The sequence below is a fragment of the Ursus maritimus genome, unplaced genomic scaffold (genome assembly GCF_017311325.1).
Source record: "Ursus maritimus isolate PB19 unplaced genomic scaffold, ASM1731132v1 scaffold_5, whole genome shotgun sequence".
NCBI lineage: Eukaryota > Metazoa > Chordata > Mammalia > Carnivora > Ursidae > Ursus > Ursus maritimus.
In genome coordinates, this window is record NW_024426663.1 from 29,781,244 (window position 1) to 29,792,188 (window position 10,945).

The window sequence follows — 10,945 nt, forward strand, 5'->3', positions numbered from 1 at the left end:
GCTCTGCTGCCCTCTTACAACACTTTATTCTTCTCTTCCAGCCTCTTTCTTCACCAGGCAGGACCTTCCCTTCCCTCCCACCAGGGAGGAAGTTTTAGGTTTTTGAAGCTTAGGTGACTATTTCAGTGGTTACTGATCTAGGTCCTCTCTTTCGGTGACAAATCATAGTGTGAACTGCAGTTTTTAGTACCTGGTTACGTAGTCTTCGTTTCAACTACGATATGGTTTTCACAGCTGACCTAGAACCTTCTTCATGGCAGGGACCAGAGCATATATAGATGGGGATTCTGTAAATGCTTACGGATTAGAGAGCTCAAGCCAGTGTTTATCTTGCAGAATTTGGAATTTAGTCATTTACTGGTAGCCATTTGTCCATAAATAATGAGGGAGGTATAAACGATCAAGTGCTGGCAGGACTTCTGACCTACCCTTAAAGCGAATGCCTGAAGAACTCTAGTCAAACTGAGAAGATGCTGTAGGAATTCATGTGCTTCACGAAAATAGATGTTATAGTTCTGATTATTAAAACAGGCTATTAGTCATAAATGTGAGACCATTATACAATTTCTCATGAAAAATGAGTTTTACATTCAGATTCAAGTAAGTTTGCTAGTTACCTATCTTAACAAGCACGTTAGTCTAGTATTAGCCTCGCCTTTTCGCTTTGAAGTTCCTATAATCAGTAGCTGTAAATTTCTTTACAGATGTTTTTGTACTTTGAAGATCATGGACTAGTGACATGCTCTGCTGACCATCTCATTATTTTGTGGAAAAATGGAGAAAGAGAATCTGGATTGCGCAGTTTAAAGTTATTTCAAAAGTTAGAAGAGGATGGTGACTTGTATCTTGCCGTCTAGTTGAAGGAATTTGGAATACACGTGCGTGAACCTCGAACATCAAATATAGGGTAATACTCAAATTTGTAGTGCATTATTTTTTCTAAAGAGTTCATGTTTCAGTAATCTCCACACCCAGTGAGGGGCTCAAACTCACAAGCCCCAGATCAAGAATTGCAAGTTGTTTCTCTGGTATTAGTACAAAGTATACATTGTAAGTTTTTGTTTGGCTTTTCACATAGCAGTAAACTGAAACCACTGCGGAGATGGGTCTAATTTCAGCAGTGAATTTTCAGAAAGTATTCACATCAGAGCACAAATAATGATGATAAAGAATTTTAGCATAGTGTCCGTATAGAAAATTTTTTAAAAATTACACTTAAAAAAATCCTATACCAGAGATTGTATGAACTTATGTTTAACGAGAGAAGTGCTCAATCTAATTTCATTGCCTCTAATAATTACATTCTTATCACGAAAATTTTTTAAAGTTACCTTTGTGAATTTTGAAGTACCTGCCTTTATTCTCAAAATGAGTATTTTTTTTTAACTATACCTGTTGTAAAAATTTAACGGGCCTACTTTTAAGAAAAAATGAAAAATCCACTGAATAACAGGTAGGATGTAGCAGATCTCGAGACCTCCAGGAGCTGCTTGTTTTATGCTGGGTTTGATCCGCTTTGTGTGAACCTAGACCCTGTGAGGAGGTGGAAATAGAACAGCAAAACTGTGGCATTCATTAGAAGTTTTTTTGTTCTTTGGTTTTCCTTAGACCCCGTTAGATTAAGAATCTGTGTGATAAATATATCCTACCTCCTACAGATTCGCTGGTCCTTAGAAACCAATTAAGAACGTTCTGTGAGCAAACTTGAGTCTCGCACTGTTCAACTTTTTCTGTTGGTCATGCCAAGTAATTTAAGTCCTTTTGTTTTGTTTTAGTTTAGCTGCTGTAATTTCTGTAAACTCAGATCGGTAGGAATCTTACCAGGGTGTATTTTCTTTCCCCCATGTGAATTGGCCGAGTAGCTATTCACTAGATTGGGACTGGACCAGCACTTAGCCCTTACGTCTGCCGGGGATGAGAGCTAGGTCAGTAAAGAGGTGCAGTGTTTCCCAAGTGCCTGATTGATCCCGCCATTCCTCCAATAGGAAGTACTTGAGGAAGGCTTCACTTGTAGTTACTTGCAGTGACCACTCAGATTTAATCCTCTTTATCAATCACCCCACCAGCTGTAGAACAGGATCCTCTTTCTCCCCTTTGGTATGAAAGAATAGAAATTAAGAAAGTGGAGATAATTGAGTTATTCTTGAAGTGCTGATCACAGAATCCTAGTACGCGGTCGGAGAACGGATTCTTCTCCTTTGCACTCTGCCGACGCACTGTTAGCCCACTCGTCTGTAACAGAATCTTTGTGAATCGTTGTTCTTACTAGTTTACCTTTGACCATTGCTTCCACAACTACCTCCAGACTGGAAGAGCTGAGGTCATCTACGCCAGACTGATGCCCTCATGTTAGGAGTGAGGAGACTGAGGCCCAGGAAGGTAAGGCCTTGCGGTCCGCCCTCTTCCCCGGCCTTAGTGCGTCAGATGGTTGAGCACGTCAGTTAGGCATCGCAGTCACTGTCAGGCTTTAACATTTTCCTCGCTAGCCGGACGTTAGCCAGCTTTTTCATTTTACAGGAGGTCTTTTGAGTTTTTCAAGTAGTTTTCTTGAGTTGTAGGAGACCTCTTCTATGACTTATATAAGGAATTCATAGATTTTTAACCGCCTTATTTCCTAATAGTTTTGGGTTAGTATTTGCACGTAGTACTCTGTCCCCACGGAGTGACAGAGCCCAGAGGTGAGTTTTGGGAGCAACAAGTACTGTAAGTACCACCATCAATCCTCGTATCTGTCTGGAGGGACGCCCCCAACAACTCAGAAAGCTGGGAGATTCTAAGAGGGCTCAGGCGTTGTATGCAGACTCCTGCTAGAGGTTGAACTGGAAGCACCAAAAGTAACACTACGTAGTGGGCCTTGTCATTTTTATTTACAAATCCCCTCTTCCCTCCCTCTCTGGCTGTCTTCACCTAATACAAGCAAGAGCCTGAATTGCAGGGGCACCGTGTCATTCCTTTCTCAGCCTGAGGCTTGTTCTTTGCTTCCAAGACTAACCAGCCCTGACTGAGGAAGCAAATTTTAAAATCTAAAATTGGAAGTAAAACTTAAAACATTGTTACCTGTACAAGAATGACCTTATAACTAACTTCTAGTTAAGTAGTAGTCCTGATGTGACTTCCACCTCTATTAGATAGCATTCTCTGAATTAATAGGGGTCTCTAGTAGTTTATACCTTCAGAAAGACTATGGAAGAATGCAATAGTTAGCAATTCAGAGAATTACACACTGATTAAGATCATAGCCGTGCTAAAGCTTTGGTACCTGGCAGTCTTAAAGCCTTTAAGTTCTTATGAAATTAATTTGACATTACAAGGAATAAGCTGTAACATTCCTACAGAAAATGTCAGACATCTGATAAATGTTACTTACCGAATGGAACTGAAAGCGACACGGCGAGGTAAAGCTTGTCCTTGTCTCGGGCAAGCTTCTGAAGCCTAGGCAAGTTATTTAAAATGGGATTTTGACATCCTGAATTTAATGTGTCTGAAAATGAAGTGTGTGACTCATGAAATAAAGGACACTAGAGCGAAATTTTGAAATGAAAAGTTTAGGCCAAAGGGATAAAATAAAAACAGCTGTTGGGAATGAAAAATGGCTGTAGGAATTTAGTTACAAGTACTTCACAAAAACATTTTCGTCACATTTACATAATGCAGCATTACAACACAAAGCTAGCTGCTGTCCTGACCAAGCACATTCGCCTTTCTAGCAAAAATAATTTAGATACATTTCTTTGCATGGAATTGTCATATATGATTTCATTTTTTGGTACAAAACATAGAAAAAAACATTGGCACATTATGTAGTGATAAGTCATTTTCTCCTTCCCATATACTGATTTCAAGTGTTCTGCATTCCAATTTTCATTTGAAAAAAGTACTATTCAACTAATTCAGCCTCTGTTTATACCTCTTAAAAATGCAGCATGGAGTACAGAGGATTTGAAAAGGAAAACGAAGGTACTTTGATATTTACAATACATAGAGAAGGGTTTGGTAAAAGAGAAAGGAAAATCTCAAGTCTGACTTTATGTAGATCACAGAAAGTTTTCAAAAGAGCTGTATAAAAATATGCACTTGTGCTTTAGAAGCTTTTAGCATACAGTTAAGAGCATAAAATAGTATTTACTGCTTCTCCTTACGCCTATTTTCTGATCTATTTACACATCTTGCAGTCTTGTCTTTTTTACATCATTAAAGCAAAATGGCAAGGTCTCAAATATAGATAGGTTAAAAACATCTGAACCTTGGAACTTCCCCGTCCCTCCCCAAATATGTACGTATAGATGGTACACTGCACAACCTACCCCACGGACTTACACCCAGTAAATTTAGAGTGCTTTAATAAAAATTTTAAACAGCAAATGTATATAAATTTTCTTTAAAAAAAGCTTATCCAAGGGCATTCAAATTTAATGGCTTTTATGTACTCACTGTAATGCCTTGTGACTGCCTCTGTAAACCAGAAGGAAGGGAAGCTCTTGGATTCCCCCCAGGCAAGGTGTCAGTCCCGTCCCCATCATGAAGGGCTTTCTGTTAAGATGAATTCCTTTTCTGGGAAAGAGGGCTGCTGCCGCCAGTCTATGGCAGGCACGGGCCGAGGCTGTGGGCTACCTTGGGTGTCACACCACTGAGCAAAGGAACTGCTTAGCCATCGAGGTGGTAAAACTAACTAGTTTATCAGTAATTTGGTCCTAGTTGTTTTGCTCGTTTTTTTTCCTTAGGTATTATGAACCCTTCAGACTGAGACTCTTGAGGAAAATAGTCAAGCTAAACAAACAGTGACAGGGACTTTTATGGTACGAGACGAGCGGCACGCTAAGCTACTTTGTCATCCAGCAAGATGGGCTGACAGGCACCAGGTCTTTGCTGCTTGTGTCCTGCTAGTTAGAGTAAATGAGCTCTATGGTTTGATGAGGACACACAGGATGACAACAGGACAAAGGATTTTGCCATGTGTTTGTTCTGTCACTAAGTGTTCAAAAGAACATGTGTTTTTCTTCATGGAATGTAACTCTAAAAATGCAGTTTGGGGACTTGAATGATTCCAAGTCCAGTATTAAACACCAGCTCCTTAATCTACACCTGTCCTTGTCACTAGAAAGGAATGCCTCTTATTTACATGACTGGATTCACAGTGCCCTTCGCAGATCACGAGGTCCCCTTCTCTGTCTTGGCTTTAGCTGTCAGATGGAAGCCTCAGACTTTTGCACTTGAGGTCATCTAATGTCTTCCAGTGTTTGTAGTTATCAGCCAAATGTTGCATCAGGGCTGGCAGATGGGCAAAGGCTGCAAGGACAGCAAAGAATCACACGTTAGGTGGCCGGAACGTGTGTAAGACCGGGGCTCTTGGGACAGAGTGGGGTTCAGAAGTGGAAGAGAGGTACCCTAGTGCACATACTAGCATGAGAAGGTAAGTTACTGATACTAGTTTCTGAAATACAAACAGGACCATCTATTTAAAAATTGAAAAGTCGCTTAGCAGCAAGATTACAAAATGTATTCAGTCTACTCTGATTCGAAGATTTTGTTGGTGTTCTTTCTTGAATTTCCTCCAGTGACAGGCTAAACCTGCTGCAGGCTGTGGAAACCTATGCTTCCCAGAGGTTAAGACTTGTTGCTGCAGTTGTCAAGCATCCGTTGAGTTTTCTGTACAGAAGGTTCTCTGCAGAAAGTACACACGTGCCCCTCCCTACCTGGCTACTGCCAGCCCACAGCTAGCTTTTCTCACACACACACACACACAACCAAAAGTAACGTTTCACTTACACCTTCGGGCCCAACCTGTGTCACTGTGGGTTATCATCATAAAGTATAACAAAGTATTCTGTGGGGGGTGACAAAACACCAGCTCCCTTACCATCCCAAGCATCAAACATGTCTGTTATGAAGTAGTCAATGAAGGAGATTTGGGATTTGGGGATGCTGCAGGTATTCCGGTCAAACACTGGCATCACCACAGGGAGCCCCTGTCTCTTCTCTTCATCAGTCTACAAGAAATGAGAACACACAGAGGGGTGGGGCACACGAGGAGCTGTCACAGTGGCATCTCATTTCTCAGAACAACTCAGGAAATGGGTCCTCATGTAACTGTAGGTACGAAGACAGGTTCAGTAAGCTCCTGAGGCTTACGTAAGTCAACCACCTGACGGGCTGGGGTGACTCAAGTCAGGTCTGCTGACTCGGAAGGCTCTTGTGCTATACCAGAGCCCCTCCTGAGGCACTGATCTCAGGGTTCTTACCCCCTTGCCGGCGATCTGTTTCCAAAGTCCTAGTAGTACCACTAAGTACTGACACTGGTAATACTGCCATTTACAGTGAGGGTGCAGAAGCGATGGTGGGTGAAGTACTTATGCCTCAGCATGAATCCAGACACTGGCACCAAACTGTACCAGGAGTCACCGTAGTCTTGACTGCCATGAGCCTGAAGTTTAAAAAGCCAAGTTTACTTACGAATATCCTCATTGAAGCAGTAGAAATTGTTAAACTTAATAAATAATTTTGACCTTCGAGTATGTGTCCTTTTAAAATTCCGTGTTTTGATAAAATGGGAAGTACACATAAAGCCCTTACACTGCGGACCACAGCATAATTCGGTTGTCTTGAGGAAAAGCATTTCTGCAGTTGAGCCGCACCAGCCTCTTTGTGACGGCACACTACTTTTACTTGAGAAACTGGCAGACTGTGATTGTTCAGGTTTGGGTACCTGTCATGTGGCTCTCTCAGGTAGTGTGTCAGTCTGAGTATTTATACATGAGCGTGTATGTTTGTGTAAGGCCGTCGTGTCCTGAGCTGAATATTAAGATCCTCCTTTTCCGGGTGATGTGCTGAACCAGAGGCCAGCTTGAGGAGAGGCCTCGTGTCTAACTTTAGATTGTTAGGCCACAATGCTTGTGAACATCAGTACATTCCTTTTAGGGAGAAGGACACCTGAACGAGGAACTTACATTAAATAACTTAAAAGTGCTTCTCTCCCATTCCCATACTTAGAGAATAATTAGGAGTAGGGTTTTAAGCCCTCTCTGTGGATCCTGGGAGGCCCATTAATGGCCTCCTACCAGCTTTCGGCTCAGCTTGCTCATTTCAGGTTAATCGATGAGGCATCTTTAAAATGTCCACTGTTCAAGGAGTAGTTTGGGTTTTTTACTCTTACCCCCTTCTCTCCGGCAAGCTCAGAACTGCCTGTCCTACTTTTCTTCAATTTCGGAGCTCCTCTTCCTGGCCTTGAAAGCTGCAGTTAACTTACTTAGGACTTACCTAGTCACCGCCCGCCCCCCGTCTAGCCCTTTGGGACATGACGAGCCATTCTTTATCCGGCCTTCCTGGTACACTCCACCATAGCGGCCCTCCCACAGTGCAGGACTTGTGGCTGTGTGTTTCCGTTTCTGTGACACACACACGCACCTCAGTCCTCAGAGCCTCTTCCCTGGAAGTAGGCCTAGATTTCAAAAGGCATCTTGCGGTCTACTAATTTCTGGATTTTTTTCCTTCAATTCCTTCACCCTGGCAAAGTGAACTACGTCTTGCTACTCTCCTTCTATAAAAATTCTGTTTTTCTTCCTTACTAATTTTACACGTGATACTTTCTCTTCCAAAAGTCCTTTCCTGTTTCCATATATCTAAATCTTCTCAAAAAACAAAAACGCAACTTTAATACCAGTTCCCTCAAAGCTCCTTTTAAATCATCTAGGAAACATATCTGTTTGAACTCAGCACTTAGCATACCTCCTTTAGTGATGTGTGGACCTATCCATGTCTACATCTCTCCCCTCCTGTTTGTGAGCTGCCCATGCGTGGGAGTGTGTCTTGCTCCTATCTGTGTCCCCACAGGGCTCAGTGGAGAGACGACCTGGTAAGTGAGTGGATGGTAGCCCAGTTTTTGTGGAAGTTCAGGATCTAACATTTTCATGCTGAAAAGATACTTCCAAAGGCTCAGTTTATCCCCTTTCCCCCAGAATGACTTTGGTCAGTGACCAGTCACATCAGTCACTCTTGAAGGAACCAGAAGTCTACTTCTGGCCGGGTGAGCCATTTCTTTCCAGGGAGGATTCATTTACTAATGGATGGCTACTCAACTGGAAAATCTGCAGAGTTCCATGACCTGGAGCCATTTCCAGAAGAGAAGTAGAGCTTCCCTAGAGAGGCAGTGTACCTGTGCAAAGTACTCCTCCGAGATCCTCCCAGCCCATTCGATGCACAGGTCCAGGGGGCGACATGGGTTGGCTACATCAGCACACTTTATCATCATACGTTTGATCAGGATTTGGTTTTCCGGAAAGTTCTTCCCAGTAGGGTTGCATTCACAGTCGCTGCCCTCGCTCTGGAAAACAGATGGTCATATGAGGGTTAAAATGATGTTATGACCACAGTGACCTGACATCAGATGGTCAGCACCCAGGCTCATTTAGACCTGACTGGGACTCAAGTTTTCCCACCCTTAATTCCATATATAATACACTGACCTCTCCTCGTACTAAAATAACCTCAGTCAAGACAAAAGCAGTTAAAACATCAAACTCCCTATCGCCATTCATCCAGTCCTTTGCTGCCATCCTCTTCCCCAGAGGTGATTGTTACAAGCAGGGTTTGGTTTTGTTTTTAGTAGTTTGGTATGTCGTTTTAAAGGAGGGGTTTCTCCCAATTTTATCAGGATGTGTAAAAACAACTTCCAGGTTTAAAAAAATATGTTAAAGATAGGAAAGAACACATACATATGACCCTTCAATCATTTCTTTATCTACTTCTTATGCCTGCCATCTCCCTCTCCTATGACCTTCTGTCCCACCCCTTCCTGCTTTCTTTCTCTTAAAGCATCCGTCCACTCATGCTTTCCAGGCTGCTGTTCTGAGTGGTGGCGAGTCATGAGCCGTGAACATTCTGGGGCGGGGTGGGGGGACTCGGAGCAGAAAGTGGCCCAGGGCAGGATTGGGTGTATTCAGTCATGTTTACAAAGGCCAGTTGCACAGGAGTACAGACCTAGTGATGGATGTCAGGGGTCCTGAGCCAAGTGGCCAGCTCTGTGAGGAGGCTTACATAAATGCAGTGACAGGCCAATGGCACAAAACCTGGAAGACTGCTAGTTTCTGCTTGCAAACACATCAAATTGTTTGAGATTTCCAGAGCTCTGCAAGCTGCAAAACTGTGTGACATTTTAAGAGTTTTTGTTTTGAGACTAGACCTATCTATTAAACCATCAGTGGACAGAAAATTAAGTTCTGAGGGTTATTCTTTTGATACTGCTTACAGTAGACACTGATAAATAATAAATCTTGACACAGAGTTGGGAGCTTATTTTGATGGGTGACTTTCCTCAACTCTAAATTCTGTATAAATTTTCCCTCCTGATTCCCCAGATCCTTACCCCCAAAGTCAGTCCCTGGAAAGAGAGGGCCCTGGCATTACGCTGTGGGACCGTTGGGGGATGAAGTAGACCAGGTGAGGTGGACACTGTCCCTCCAGCTACGCTGGTCATGTGGTGGGTCCTACACAGTCTCCTTACTGATCACATTACTTTTAAGACAGCCATTCATCATCCAGCTACACATGCAACCTCTTCTCAATGGAAATGAGCAGAAGGCTTTCCTGATTTCACACGGCTGGAGCAGCTTCATGGTTTCGGAGGTCAGTTGATACCACTTTAAACAATAGAGACGTGAACCTTCTGTGCATGTTTCTAAAACCCAAGTTTGGAGGGCCTTAAGGCAGGACTAGGGTGTATCAGTAAATTTTGAAAAGGAAAAATGACAAGTGTTTTGTTTTCAGCTAGCACTCACCATTGCACTCTGGAGTCTTTAGGTACTGATGTTTTTAATGCAAGTCAGCAGCAATGTAGTTCTTTAAAACATCCACTTTTCCCCCTAATATTAAATTTCAGCTTCTATTGTATTTATTGATTTGAGTTATTCTAATTCCAGTATAGTTAGTAGACAGTGTTGAATCACTATATTATACACCCGAAACAAACAGTTGTATACGTTGCTCTTTTATCCCCCTTCCCTATTCTCCCTTCCCTCCACCCACATCCCCTCTGCCCACCACCAGTTCGTGCCCTGTAGTTAAGAGTGTTTCTTGATTTGTCTCTCTTAAACTAGCCGCTTTTGAGGTCTCAGATGACAGAGAATTAGGGCTTTGGATCCTCTAAAATACCACCATTTAGGCTAGCCTCTGCTGTCTGCAGGCCTCTCTCATTCTTTGGGCCTACCTCCTCCTGTCACCATGGGCCTTATTTCAGGACCTTTCTCCCAAGGAGCTCAGGATAACTGTGGACACTGTGGCCAGTATTTCCAGCCCTTCTTTACCAACTCTGAACAGATAACTACCTTGTATTCAGGACAAAGAGAAAGTGCGTTGAGGCCAGAGTAGCCTCTAATGGAAATAATACTCTGATGTATCTTATTTCGGAGGAAATGCTTACCTCAGCTGCCATTGGCTTATTGATGCTGTTCACAAATTTGTTCACATGTTCAAAGTGTTTGGTCATCTCCGTTGCTAACACCATGTCAATAATAGCCTGGCGCAGTGTCCGATAATGGTTCCTAAAATAACCAGAAGACATAGAGCCTTGTTCATATCAGGTCCAGAATCAGAACTGTTCTGCCACCATTTCACCACACTTCCACAGTGTGGGTGGAAGCTGGGAGCACGGAGTTGAGAAAGGAGTGCAGATCATAAAGCAGTTTACCTGCTCCTCTTCCCGGTAAGCCGGGACTCCATGCCATTCCATTGTCCCCAGTGCAGCTGACCCTTCCTTGTAGGACGTGTGTGTGTGTGTGTGTGTGTGTGTGTGTGAGGGAGAGATGTCACATAGTTGGCACTTACTTTACAAAGTGGTTTCCTTCTACCTTCCCGTGGCAACATAAAAACAGCGAGGTGGGAGGAAATGACAAGTTCCTTCCCGGCCAGACTGGCGCAGCAACCTGATGACTGTCCCCACTGCAGTCGGCTCAGA

At 43.0% G+C, this 10,945-nt stretch overlaps 2 protein-coding genes across 10 annotated transcripts in view; one reads left to right on the top strand and one right to left on the bottom strand.

Moving 5' to 3' along the window:
- The window catches only part of WDR41 (WD repeat domain 41), a 73,791-nt gene that overhangs the window by 44,209 nt on the left and 18,637 nt on the right, over positions 1-10,945 (top strand). For 3 of the 8 annotated variants that reach the window (XM_008691268.2, XM_008691266.2, XM_008691267.2), the window contains one exon: positions 705-919. In XM_008691268.2, the coding sequence (XP_008689490.1) occupies positions 705-857 (153 nt within the window). In that variant the 3' untranslated portion in view covers positions 858-919. Of the gene's footprint in view, positions 1-704; positions 920-2,269; positions 2,380-6,315; positions 6,508-10,945 lie in introns of those variants that run through there. The other 5 variants (XR_005832466.1, XR_568799.2, XR_568796.2 and 2 more) reach the window with 4 other exon arrangements.
- Positions 3,526-10,945, bottom strand: part of PDE8B (phosphodiesterase 8B) — a 342,584-nt gene continuing 335,164 nt past the window's right edge. For both annotated transcript variants that reach the window (XM_040622155.1, XM_040622156.1), the window contains 4 exons: positions 10,412-10,532; positions 8,150-8,317; positions 5,858-5,987; positions 3,526-5,286 (listed from right to left, as the gene is read on the bottom strand). In XM_040622155.1, the coding sequence (XP_040478089.1) occupies positions 5,177-5,286; positions 5,858-5,987; positions 8,150-8,317; positions 10,412-10,532 (529 nt within the window). In that variant the 3' untranslated portion in view covers positions 3,526-5,176. The remainder of the gene's footprint in view (positions 5,287-5,857; positions 5,988-8,149; positions 8,318-10,411; positions 10,533-10,945) is intronic.